This window comes from Andrena cerasifolii, chromosome 15 (genome assembly GCF_050908995.1).
Source record: "Andrena cerasifolii isolate SP2316 chromosome 15, iyAndCera1_principal, whole genome shotgun sequence".
Classification (NCBI taxonomy): Eukaryota; Metazoa; Arthropoda; class Insecta; order Hymenoptera; family Andrenidae; genus Andrena; species Andrena cerasifolii.
The window spans coordinates 9,243,483-9,255,655 of NC_135132.1; the positions used below are offsets into that span (position 1 = coordinate 9,243,483).

Consider the following 12,173-nt stretch of genomic DNA (forward strand, 5'->3'; position numbering starts at 1 on the left):
GATGTTAGTTTTTATAAGAGTATTGCTAGTTTTGAGAGATTCGGTGGTATTGGAGAGGTGAATGAAAATTGGCGCACCGGGATAACCTAAATGTTGTAGGGCTGCTTGTGGGATGCATCGATAATTTAGGGGAAGATTCGTTTAATAGAATAGTGTTACGAAGTATCGGTTATTGCTTGAATATTTAATTTTTCACTCGAATATGTCACTTTTGAGAACTACCCTGTAATGCCGCGTTTAAAACGCGTCGTTAAGATTTGAACGGACCTACTGACCCACTTCCAAGATTTATCGCTAGAAACGTGGTCCACGTTCAAACGGAATTGCTTAAAATTCTTCTCGAACCTTCCACCCAATCGCGAAACTATTTCAACGTACGTAGATGCAATGTTGACGACGGCTCATCGCCACTAGCCAGCTTCAATCGAAAAACGATAACGACTGAATCGCTAACTAATCATAATTAACAAATTATTTACAAATTACGAAAACTATGCGAACTCGCTGCAATGTAGATGGCCAACCGAGCAGTGTCACGAGTAATGGTTCTCAATTCAAAATTCTCCTTCATGAAAACTGCGCCGCAGAAAATGTAACCAGACATCCTTAAAGCACAATAAATTAAAGATCAAACACGATCTAGTGAGATCACTCAACAGTTGTGTCTGCTGAACTTTTTATTTAATAAATAACACTAGTTGACAAAATAAAAATAAAATGTGCAGCAGATGCCACTATTTTTTTCTTATCATGCAACTCCGAATTCCTGCAGTTCCTGCGCGCCTCATGCACCGCAAGTGGCATCGTATTGGTGGCAAGTGAGAGAAATTCTAGGGAATCGTACGACGCCACCAATACGATGCCACCAATTTCATGCGCTCAATGCGCGAATTGGAACAGACCCACACTACGAAGGCCAACAAATTCCCCTTCGCGAAAGCGGTGCAGAAATCATTGAAAAGCGTCAAGTTAAAAATCAAATCCCCGAGAGAAGCTTCTTAAAAAATTTCCCACAAATTCCCTAAACCCTTTCACTTTCATAGAAACGCCCACGATTCACTATACCCCTTTCCCTGGGTCTGGGGAATTTCGTTGAGAGCCACTGCAGCCGAGTTTTACGGTGATGTTCAAGGGAAACGGTATGTCACATGCACATCACACGTCAGAATATTACGAACGGGGGAGAAATTCGTGGCAAGCTCGATCAATTATCGCGAGAGATTTCTGTAAAGATCATTAGCGGGGGTGAGCGGACCATTAAGAGCCCAAAAGCAATCTTCGGAGCGCGTCTGAACATCGCGATCGGCGGGCGGCCGCGGGATTCTCGCTGATAATTCAATTAATTCAATTAAGCGGAACAGCACTCTGTTTTCCATCGCCTGCCTCGCTTCCGGCATTGTCGCTACCTTTTGGAACGCACCGCGAGCGATCCCTCCGCCTAATTACATTACCGTTCATATTTAATTGAATAAATAGCCGCGGTCCGGCGTGACTTCCCTTTTATCGCGATATTCGCAAGGGAACCGCTGCTTCGTAACTGAAACCCCCCCCGAACCCGGTAAGAAACTTTCATCTTCGTTCTCGATCACTGGGCAGGGATCAGCTCCGACAAATGCATATTCGCCCCTCTTCAAGGGAAATCGTAATTACTGTAATTAACAATTATTTCCGGTACTGGAATGTGGAACACGCTTAACAGCCACTGTTATGTAAAGATTCTTTCTGGGGCAGTTGCGGAGGCTCGAAATGATGTAACAGTTGCGGGTCTACTGGCTTCTGTTACTCACAGTGATCCCGAGGATCATTGAACCTTCGATTAACTAATAGCCAACGACTATCCCTCCAGGCTCGTAATTCCGTATATGTTGTCTAATTCCAGGAATATGAGATGGCCAGAATCGTAGCGCATGCAATAATTTATCTAGGTTTAATCTGTAGTATCGTCAGCGCCGATGAGAGCGCCGGTAAGGAAGCCCAGAATGTAGCCTCAGAGACTGGTTACAAGACTCCGGAGCTGTCCGGCTTCGCGCATCTGGTGGAGACGTTCGACGACGAGGAGGCTTTTAAGAAAACGTGGGTATTGTCGGAGGCCAAAAAGGATTCCATAGACGAGGACATAGCCAAATACGATGGTCCGTATTAAGTCGCATTTACCGTTGAAGCGTGCGATTGAGTTCTAATGCGTGTTGTTCTCGCAGGAGTTTGGTCCGTGGAGGAGCCGAAGAAGCACGCGCAAGACGGGGACCTAGGATTAGTGCTTAAGAGCAAAGCGAGGCACGCGGCGGTGTCCGCTACTTTGACTAAACCATTCCACTTCAAGGATAAACCATTAATTGTACAGTACGAAGTGAATTTCCAGGAGGGCCAGGAGTGCGGCGGGGCTTATTTGAAGCTGCTCACTCTGGACCCAGAGCACGGAGACTTGAAGAAGTTCCACGACAAAACTCCTTACACCATCATGTTCGGGCCCGATAAGTGTGGGAATGATCACAAGGTAGACGCGCCGCTGGGACCGCGACTCCGGCAGATGTAAATTAACGTCCGCTTATCTTTTTATCCAGCTGCACTTCATATTCCGGCACAAAAACCCGTTGAACGGAACCATAGAAGAGAAGCATTGTAAAAAGCCGAGGGAGCGCTTGGAGGACTTCTTCAAGGACAAGCAGCCGCATTTGTACACCTTGATCGCTCGGCCGGACAACAGTTTCGAGATTAAAGTCGACGGCAAGGTGGTGAACTCGGGATCGCTATTGGACGACTTCAGCCCGCCGGTGAATCCGCCGCTGGAGATTGAGGACCCCAGCGACGTTCAGCCGGAGGATTGGGACGACAGGGAGAAGGTCCCCGACCTCTCGGCTGTGAAGCCGGACGATTGGGATGAAGATGCCCCCGCGCAGATTGTCGACGAGGACGATGCTATGCCTGAGGGATGGCTCGAGGACGAGCCTCCCATGATTCCTAATCCCGACTCGGTTAAGCCCGACGATTGGGACGTGGAAATGGACGGGGAATGGGAGCCCCCTGAAATACCGAACCCTAAGTGCGCAGATGCACCTGGCTGCGGGGCGTACAAGCAGAAGATGAAGAAGAACCCGCGGTACAAGGGCAAATGGTCACCGCCTTTGATTAACAACCCTAATTACAAAGGGAAATGGAAGCCTAAGCTCGTACACAATCCTAACTACTTCAACGATGAGCATCCGTTCCAGATGATGCCTATCGTATGTGCCTTTCAGTCGCGCGGTATTAAGTCTTTAATGTATTTGCGAACGCTACATCGAGGGTTTATGTTTTGCAGGCCGCCGTTGGCTTCGAACTGTGGTCCATGTCCACGGATATTTTCTTTGATAATATTCTAGTCACCAACAACGAGGACGTGGCGAGGAAGTGGGCAGACGATACGTTCGAAGTCCATCGCGCTAAAATCGCGGAGGAGAGTGTAAGTAGACTTTTCATTTTCATCTGGTTCTACTCTGGATGGATGAGTTTTAAATGTAAGACTACCAGGATGCAGTTTGAGGGGAGAAGCTGGTTTAGAACGCTGAGGTGATTGTCGCGGATTTTTTTAGCCGATTTCAGAAAGAGGAATTTCTCCGTAACTACTGGACTGATTTTCGCGAAACTAAAAAAGAAAAATTAAAACCGACTTAAAAAAAAATACACTGAAAAGTGAAAAGTTTTTTCCTTTTTTAATCTATGACTCTCAATTTTTTTTTAAGTCGGCGCCAGATTTTCACAGTGCAAATGATGAGGCGCCGACATACAAAAATTGAGAGTCGTAGATTAAGTAAGGAAAAAACTTATTTTCCACTTTGCAGTGCATTTTTATTTTTTTGAAGTCGGTTTTAATTTGTTTTAAATTTTCTCGTTACCAAAGAGAAATAAATTCAGTGTTTTCAAAAAATTTATGGGTATTTAATTGAAAAGTTTCAAGTCCTAAGCCAGCTTCTCCACTGAAAAGAGGAACGAACATTTGCGAAGTGTGATTTGTGTGTACACTGTACCACGCAGGTGTCTTTATGGGGTCGCATATTGAAAGCTACGAATTACAAGCCTGGCTGGTGGGCGCTGTATATCGTGTACTGCGCAGTGCCAGTCGTGTTATATATTTGGTACCTACTGAAACGATTTCGCGAGGTACACGTGCTGGTCACTTAAATATACCAGTTGCTTTCTGTAACATTGCTGCATAAGCGTATTGATAGTGCGATGGCTAAGCAGTGTATCTATGTAGTTCGTACAATAGCGCAGCCTTCTCATACTATCAATTGTACATTTTACCATAAAGTAGCTTAATAATTATTATTGCCACAAATTGGTACCAAAGTTCTTGAATGAATAATATTCCATCGCATCTTATTCAAGGGTGGGTCAATATAAATATTACACGTACCATCGATGATGGTCCAACAATTCATTTCAATCAGTCGCTGAAAGCACACCTGCGTAACTTGTAATCTTATGGTTATTTTGTATAGTGGAGCGTGTGGCGTCAGATCGGCACATTTACTGCTGAACATCCTTGGATGTGGGCTGTATATATATTAGCCGTTGGTTTGCCCATACTGCTAGTAATTTATTGTTGCTGCTTTTCGTCTCAGGTATAAAAAAAAAAATCATAAACCCATAACTTTCTCATTTAGTAAATTGTACATCAACTTATCCGACTAGAGTTACGCCAACACTTTACATACAAACTCGTTGCTTTTTAAAAATGCGTAGAAGTAAGCGAGCATTCAGTATTTTCGTAGAGGCGATAACTGTGGGAACGTGAAACTAACTGATCGACTTCTTAGGACAAATACGACTTGAAGGACGAAGACAAGCAGCCTTTAGAGACAAACGAGGAGCCGTCGCCTCAGCAGGAAGAGAACGAGAACGAACCAGCTGGCGCTGAGGCGGAGGAGGAGGCTGGGAAAGCGAGCGAAGCTGAGCAAGCGAACGAAACGGAGCAAGCGAGCGAGACTGAGCAAGCGAACGAAACCGAGAAAGTCAGCGAAACTGAAGAGCTGATAGAAAGCGAAGAAAACGTGAGTAAAAGCCTTAAAGCCGTCGCGCATTTTGGGCGAGGCTTGGCGATGCGAAGAGAAAAGTTTAAATTAATTATTACTAATTTCTTCGAATCGCCTCGCCTTAAGTAACTGAATTTGACGACCTGATCGAACCTTGGATTCCTTCGCAGGATAAGCCAGCGATTGGTGGCGACGGACCACGACGAAGAAAACCAAACAAAGAATAGAGTTTATTGAAATTGTGCGAGAGGGATTCGCGTGGCTAAGATATTTATGCAAAACTTTCACATTCCACGTAACACTTGCCATCGTATATGTTAGGGGTTTCAATGCCTAATTACATGCAATATGATCACTAGGGAGCAGTTCTTTACCCAAGACTAAATACGCGTTCTGTTCAAGCGTAAGTTTCTTCATTGCATCATACTTCGCAGACGTATGAACTTTCACAGTCGAGCATGTTTCACGTGTGGATGATACCAAGTGCTTAAGAGCAGAAAAATTTGTAAGAATGATGTTCGATGTAACTATTTATGCCTTGATAAATATGTACCGTAGCGATGTAACTTTTGTTATTGTGTATGGGAAAAAAAACCAAGTGAATAATAGAATAGAATTTGTTCACGACTTATGTGTAAGACCAAAATGTCTCGTGTCCTTGTGTGATATTTTAAAAACACAGTATACGTACGGAATTATTCGGCTGCCGTTACCCACCAGACGTTTTACATTATTCGATGTAATGATATTTCTTAAATAATGTTCCATTCCTTTGCTATTACGTTAATAAAGTGTACAATGTGAATGAAATGCTTTCATGTATCGTACGATGTATTATTTATAACTGTTACGTTTGAAATTGTTTAAGAATAATTAAAAATGTACGTTATACGAAAACCTCGCTCTTTTCTGCGACGAATTAAGGGGTTAAACTACTGGTAAAACGATCGAAAAATCGTAATTCTTTTTCGCTTAAATATTAGTTTGAAATCTGTGGACTGACATGCAAAAGGTTTGAAATATAAATACGGCTTAGTTTTGGAGATGCAGAGCCGAACGCACACTCGAATGTCTGCGCGCCGAACGGTACTATTCAAAACTGTGTACATGATTTCTCAATCTGTATTGATGCAATTTTGAATTGCTAAATTTTGAAAATTCCTTTTTTTTACGGGAGTTACAGACGAATCTGTTATTTAGCGAATTACTTAATAGACAACTTTTGCTTTTTTGTTTTTGACAGTCCAAATTTGAGTTAGGAGGTACACCGTTTAAGAAAGACCATCAGTTTGGAGCCACCTCGTGACATGTATCTATATTATTTTCTTAATTTTTATAATGGTTTTTATTCCTTTACAATATACCGAAATCAAGTGCCAAATCGCAATTTAATCGGCTGATTAGTTTCTCTACAATTTGCATCAGAAGATTATCTATCTTTCCCGGCCGTTACAGTAGTCTACCCCCTCAAATACATTTGCTTTCGAGGGAATTCCAAAACTTTGGAACGCTCGGTTCCCAGAGAGTTTAAACTTATTAATGTTCGACACAAGTGATTTTCACTTCGTAAATAAAAAAGAAATAGGGAAACATGAAATATTCTAAAGCTTGAAAACTGTCACTGCGTAGAAATTGATTCTAAAATAGAGGCAGAAAGTATCAAGACCAGTTTTATTCCGAGGGACTCGTAATGCCAAACTTTCATTCGTCATTCAAGTAGCTTATAATGTAGTATAAAACGAAAGGAATCTTATAAGAATAGCTATTATGATACAGTTTGCGTTGAATGTTTAAAATAAAATTGTGTTTTTATTTTTAATACTTTCTTACGAGTATCTTTCTCTTCTCTCATTTTAGATCGGCATGCTTCGATTCGAATACGCACTTGAAAGAAGACTAACAAAGATCGCGAAACATTCAATTCTCTACTCTTCGGTAAACCTACATTTCTATCATTCGTCTTCTCTTAATCGCAAGTGATATTAACAATAGATTATTTAATCGCACGTTGCGAACATGTACAGTTCATGAATCCAAATTGCTTCGAGGGATTGAATTAGGGGCTAGTAGAAGGAATACTGGAATTCAGAGTGCATAACTTACAAATAGGTACAGCTCGCTGCGAGAGGTGGCCACTGAGAACAGTATGCGTGCCCATGCACCTCGTGCACAGGACATCGCCGCACGACCAACAATGATTCTGAAACAGCCGCTTCATTAATTTCCTGATCGTTCCATTACGCCGCGCTCATATTCACCTTTCTATTAAACGCGTCAAAGGTGGTAGAGCACGAGCAGTCTTCCATGTTCCGCGAAGACTTCCAGTCTAAAGCCACCGTCTTCAATTCGCTCTCCAGCTGACTGATCTTTAACTTCGCCTTGCTCTTCTCCTCGTTGTTTCCTGTGTTTTCTATTATTGCCTCGGACAGCGGATCTTTAGCGAACTTGTTATCGAACTTTAGCTTCGCCTGCACTCCCTTCTTCTGGACGCTGTTCAAATTCAAGGCTGAACTCAGCGAGCCAACCCTCTGCGCGGGTAAGAATAAAATTCAGGATTTGAAATTAAGTAACAAGAGTGATAAGACACCTGTACCTTTACGAGAAGCTTAACGTGGTCCTCTAAGCAACTGGTGTGATCATGGATCGTTAGGACATAATCTTCGTACGTCTCTCTCGGATGAATTCCATTTTCAAATCTGAAGTACATTCCTCGCCACAGACTGGAAAATGATGGCTCGTATTAAATCCATACTCCCTCTTCTTCTAAAGTAAAAATACTGAGGCTTTTATTCGTTACGTGATGCTCTGCGGAGCCAATTTGGGCTGGAGAACGTTATTAGATTCGTCGTTGAAACGGTTGCACTTGTAGAGCGGATTTATGTACTCGTGCATATTGTTTGCCATGTATCCCCACGAAGAATATGTTCGCTCTGATACTCTGGAAATAATGAAGGATAACGTAGTAAAATTCATTGAGTAACTGGTGGAAATTAGAGCGCAGCAATTGTGGGGGGATTCTCGCGTAACAGTCCCCGAAATTTAGGAATATTTTTTGAAAAATTCATTCGGACATAAAAAAAATATATCCTGCAAGTTTAAAGATGCCTCCTTATATCCCAAAAGAGTTTAATGACGAACAGTTTTTTAAAAAAAAATCTTAAATACCAGTTACTTTTGGGGCTTATAAACGAGAATCACCCCTTAAAGAATTGCTCTGCTCCAACCCCGTGGTAGAAACAGTACCTGAGCAGGTGTCTCTCCTTTTCAGAGTTCCCGATAAAAGTACCATACTCGCAGCCGTGCACGTGGTCATGAAGAGTCAATAAGAACAGCTCGTTGAACTGAAACTTTTGGGGATACTGCTGCAGCAGCTGGTACGTTGCGTCGATGAACTGCGTGAAAATTGGCGCCAGCTCTTTACTGTCGCAGTTAATGTGACCACAACGATCGCTGAACTTGTGCCCAAACGACAACCAGTCTTTTTCTATCAGTGCCTGAAACAATAAACATTTAGAAAGAAGGCACACGATTGAAGAATTCATTTAAATAGCAAACAGCGACGAAGGAATTCTTACTTGAAAACCTTGGATCGTTCTGTAAAATGGATCCAACAGCAGAGCGCTCAACGAACACACTTGAGCAGTGCGATCCCAGCCATCGCTGCAGTGCACCACTACGCTAACTCCATTCAAAACTGCCCGAGCGATGAACCAAGCAGTTTCCAATATGGATCGTATATGTTTCAACCATCCGCTATTCTCCAAGCCGCTTAAAAACGCACTCATCGAAGTCGTCCTTTGTACTATGCAACGATTCGCACATGTTAACTATCAATGTATCATAGGGCGATTTTCTCGAAAATGAAGCGCGATATCGAAAAAAGTTACTCTTCCTTTTCGACTTATAGCAAGTGAATAAGTCGAGAAAAAGGAATAAAATTTTTTGATATCGCGCTTCATTCTCGAGAAAATCGACTTCGAAATTCCTAACGTTGCGTCCAGTCGCGTTTAGGAAAACCTTACGCGTAGAATAATAAATAACCCGATGTACTCACATTCTATCAACTTATTTAAACTAGTCCTCATCACATGTATGTTCTCGATACCGAAGAACTGGAATTTTATATTGTCATAGAAGTTCTCATTCTCGTACCCCTTTCCTGCAGCTTTATTGGCAAACGCGTTGATCTAAATCGATAAATTTCGATAATACAAGCTGTTTGCGATTACAGAAATATCTTGAATAGCGTTCACAGACTTACTCGTGGTCTTGTATCTACGACATACATATATTCAGAATTCGGGTTTGTGCGTAAAATATTGTACATCATCTGTTCGTCCTCGGGGCATCGTGCGCTGAATCCCGATAGAGGTTGACTACAGCGGCAGATGGCAGCCTGTAAAACATATCTCCCCTCGTGAACTGCGAAGAGCTATTCACTCTCGTAAATTTATTTCCTCAAACCTTGTTCGAATGTAGATAAGTTAAAACAGGCAACCTGCCTCTACTTCTGAACTTCGCGCTCCCAATCAAAGTGCTGTTGGCGCAGGAGCTAGGTACGTACAAATACTTTGGATAAGTGTCGCAGACCTGAAAACGCAATTGCTACCTTTATAGAAGTCCGAAGCATATTCGCGATACATAAATCCAATGAAACTGTACCTCGTAGCTTGTATTTAAATACGACAGGGACCACTCTTCGTTCGGGACACCCTGCCTCTGAAATTCGCTTTGCACGTTGAAAAAGTTCCATCCTGCATGCTGCGGCAGGGTGTCCTTGCTCGCTTGGTAACTAAAACAGTAAAGGTCCTCTAAACTCGCTGCAAGAAGAATACCCAGTTAAACTCCTCGAAAGACTGAACTCCATCAGCGATATTTACCTGGGCAAGACAACTTCGACAACGTCAGGTATATATCATGGCAGTCACGTTCCTTCGGAATGACGAAAGTAACGATAAAAAAATGTTTGCACTTGATGCACAGTGGGGAGCCTGTCGTGGTTAAAGGCTGCTTCTCTATGTTCGCTATGTGATTGTACAAAACCTGCAACAGGAAACGCTGGGGATATCCTTGAAGATTTGAACGTAACTTCGGCTCTTACCCATATCTGCTTCTTCCCGCTCCGTTCGGTGAATACGAGATGCGTTACTGTTAAATGAAGCGTGCCGACTGAGTGGTTGTTGCTGTACTTGTCTAGGATCCTAACGTTCTCTACCTAAAATTAGAAATTATCAAGTGCCAGCGACGGAGGTGATAACCTGGCACAGTCGCGCCCTTAAGAGACCTCAAGGTCCCTAAATTGCGCGTGGATAAAGCGAATGGTGCGTTGATATCAGTAGTTATCACAAGCAGAGTTTTTACTGATATTGGAAATCAGTGCGTAAGAAATAAGGTGGAATAACATATTGCCAGATATTCAGAGTCGGGTTTCGAAGTCGATTTTAAGCGACTCCGTGGATAGATGAAGCAAATGTTTGATTTTGTACCTGTGGAATCTTTATTTGATCCATTCTGCTCACGATTGTTTACACCTGGCGAGCATCTGACGGCTTGAGAATTGAGTACCACTGATCACTGCGGGGTTGCCAGATGGTGTTAATATCGAGCCGCCAGGTCGCGTAGCCAAAAGCGCCAAAATTCAAATATCTTGAATGAAAAGGATGTTTAAATATTTTCTTAATGTTTCTTAGAACTGTTTTCTTTATTTCTTTTAGATGCAACAAATAAATATATTCCGCTTTATTTTCGAGAAAATCGACTTTGAAACCGCCAATTTCAATTTTACAGCATCTATTGGATTTGAAAAGTAGCCCAAATGGCGGAGTTCCGCCCAATCTGGCAACCCTGGACCACCGCCGACTTATCTTCTGGGCAGCGGTGCTCAACCTGATGTTATTAGATCACCTCTCCCCTGAATTTTAGCTTAATCGCTGAATGTTTTCATAAATATCTATTATATCTTACGCTAGATAATTACATAAATGTTAATTCCCGCTATTAACATTTTTTGGAGTTGAAAATTCATGTACCATTGCTGTAGGTGGCAGCAGAGATCCAACCATACATTTCTGACCATTCTGACAGATCCGAATGTAAACACATACACGGAGAAATAAACAAATTTGTTACGCTTTTAGTTTCCTACCTATTTTGTAATTTCACAAAAATTACTCAATTCTCTACAATTATATAAAAACACTTCTTTGGAGACTAAATAAATCTTTGGAAAATCTATTATTGTCAATGAAAATTCTACATTGATTCTCTAAATTATCTAAAGCCCAATTATGAGTAATAAGGCTGGCAACGCAGGTGGGTCCGTTTTTCCAAAACAATGTTCCACGCGCGTTGACTTAATGTTAACATCTTTTATATCTCTGCTGGTTCGTTCCTCTAGGAGAGATAGACCCTGTTCAGGAAGAATTGGCTGGTCGTGTTCGGGAAGTAGGGAACCACGCGATTTGGAGCCTCTCCAGCTGTAAGCCAGGTTTTGGCGTAGACCAACTGCGCGACGATGTTATGGAAACTTACTGGCAGTCGGACGGACAGCTCCCGCACTTGGTGAACATACAGTTCAAGAGGAAGACCACCATACGTGATATATGCATTTACACGGATTATAAGCTAGATGAAAGTTATACTCCTAGTAGGTAAGACGTTCGTAGTTGCAATTACAGTATCGCAGACTTTACGGTGATGTATCTGCTTCTAGGATAAGCATCAGGGCCGGGACGAACTTCAACGATCTCCAGGAAGTGGAAGTTATGGACCTGAACGAGCCGAGCGGCTGGGTGGTAATTCCTATAAAGGACATAAACGACAGGCCCATCAGGACGTTTATAATACAAATAGCGGTGATAAGCAACCATCAAAACGGGCGGGACACCCACATGAGGCAAATCAAAGTTCACAGTCCGGTGCAAGATATCCTTGGACCGTCGGCTCCGTACCTTCCAGGCCAGTTTCTTACGAACGAATTTCTGCGTTATGCCACGATTAGGTAGAGCTTCGGTAAACAAATGTGTTGCAGCTCTGGAACTGAAGCTTATTTATGGAGAGTACTTTCAGTCTGTACATTATTGCCATTTCAATATTAATAAAATACTCACTAGAATATGTGCGAGTTCTGTTTGAAATTGCCAGTTGCGTGTACGCTCACGC

General features: G+C 42.4%; 3 protein-coding genes across 8 annotated transcripts; 2 read left to right on the forward strand and 1 right to left on the reverse strand.

Moving 5' to 3' along the window:
* Positions 1-1,023: 1,023 nt before the first annotated feature.
* LOC143376842 (calnexin) lies at positions 1,024-5,822 on the forward strand. Of its 6 annotated transcripts, none has more exons than XM_076827583.1 (8): positions 1,024-1,139; positions 1,880-2,132; positions 2,199-2,494; positions 2,562-3,221; positions 3,299-3,439; positions 4,012-4,137; positions 4,797-5,030; positions 5,183-5,822. In XM_076827583.1, the coding sequence occupies exons 2-8, from the start codon at positions 1,889-1,891 to the stop codon at positions 5,237-5,239; spliced, it is 1,758 nt and encodes a 585-aa protein (XP_076683698.1). In that variant the 5' UTR covers positions 1,024-1,139; positions 1,880-1,888; the 3' UTR covers positions 5,240-5,822. The 6 variants fall into 6 exon arrangements, with proteins under 6 accessions (XP_076683698.1, XP_076683700.1, XP_076683699.1 ...); XM_076827585.1 differs by having other exon boundaries at positions 1,121-1,245; XM_076827584.1 differs by lacking the exon at positions 1,024-1,139 and adding an exon at positions 1,163-1,558.
* Positions 5,823-6,788: 966 nt separating this feature from the next.
* Mtmr6 (Myotubularin related protein 6) lies at positions 6,789-10,651 on the reverse strand. Its single transcript, XM_076827579.1, has 13 exons — positions 10,499-10,651; positions 10,114-10,227; positions 9,893-10,055; positions 9,675-9,832; positions 9,477-9,602; positions 9,274-9,408; positions 9,067-9,199; positions 8,588-8,814; positions 8,256-8,506; positions 7,810-7,950; positions 7,606-7,732; positions 7,271-7,540; positions 6,789-7,212 (listed from the first exon to the last, which is right to left on the reverse strand). The coding sequence occupies exons 1-13, from the start codon at positions 10,520-10,522 to the stop codon at positions 7,069-7,071; spliced, it is 2,013 nt and encodes a 670-aa protein (XP_076683694.1). The 5' UTR covers positions 10,523-10,651; the 3' UTR covers positions 6,789-7,068.
* A 246-nt stretch (positions 10,652-10,897) lies between these two features.
* Positions 10,898-12,126, forward strand: Apc10 (anaphase-promoting complex subunit 10). Its single transcript, XM_076827591.1, has 3 exons — positions 10,898-11,324; positions 11,410-11,662; positions 11,725-12,126. The coding sequence occupies exons 1-3, from the start codon at positions 11,300-11,302 to the stop codon at positions 12,014-12,016; spliced, it is 570 nt and encodes a 189-aa protein (XP_076683706.1). The 5' UTR covers positions 10,898-11,299; the 3' UTR covers positions 12,017-12,126.
* Positions 12,127-12,173: the final 47 nt, after the last annotated feature.

Excerpts from the sequence above, each read along its gene's own strand:
- Mtmr6 (XM_076827579.1), bottom strand. The coding sequence starts at position 10,522 with ATGGATCAAATAAAGATTCCACAG. Across the intron at positions 9,833-9,892 it reads GTCGAAGTTGTCTTGCCCAG|CGAGTTTAGAGGACCTTTAC; the intron begins GTAAATATCGCT and ends TTCTTCTTGCAG. Across the intron at positions 8,815-9,066 it reads TTTAAATAAGTTGATAGAAT|TACAAAGGACGACTTCGATG; the intron begins GTGAGTACATCG and ends ATCGTTGCATAG.
- Apc10 (XM_076827591.1), top strand. The coding sequence starts at position 11,300 with ATGAGTAATAAGGCTGGCAACGCAG. Across the intron at positions 11,325-11,409 it reads TAATAAGGCTGGCAACGCAG|GAGAGATAGACCCTGTTCAG; the intron begins GTGGGTCCGTTT and ends TCGTTCCTCTAG. Across the intron at positions 11,663-11,724 it reads GAAAGTTATACTCCTAGTAG|GATAAGCATCAGGGCCGGGA; the intron begins GTAAGACGTTCG and ends ATCTGCTTCTAG.
- LOC143376842 (XM_076827580.1), top strand. The coding sequence starts at position 1,680 with ATGTGGAACACGCTTAACAGCCACTGTTATGTAAAGATTCTTTCTGGG. Across the intron at positions 3,222-3,298 it reads CGTTCCAGATGATGCCTATC|GCCGCCGTTGGCTTCGAACT; the intron begins GTATGTGCCTTT and ends TATGTTTTGCAG. Across the intron at positions 4,138-4,796 it reads TACTGAAACGATTTCGCGAG|GACAAATACGACTTGAAGGA; the intron begins GTACACGTGCTG and ends TCGACTTCTTAG.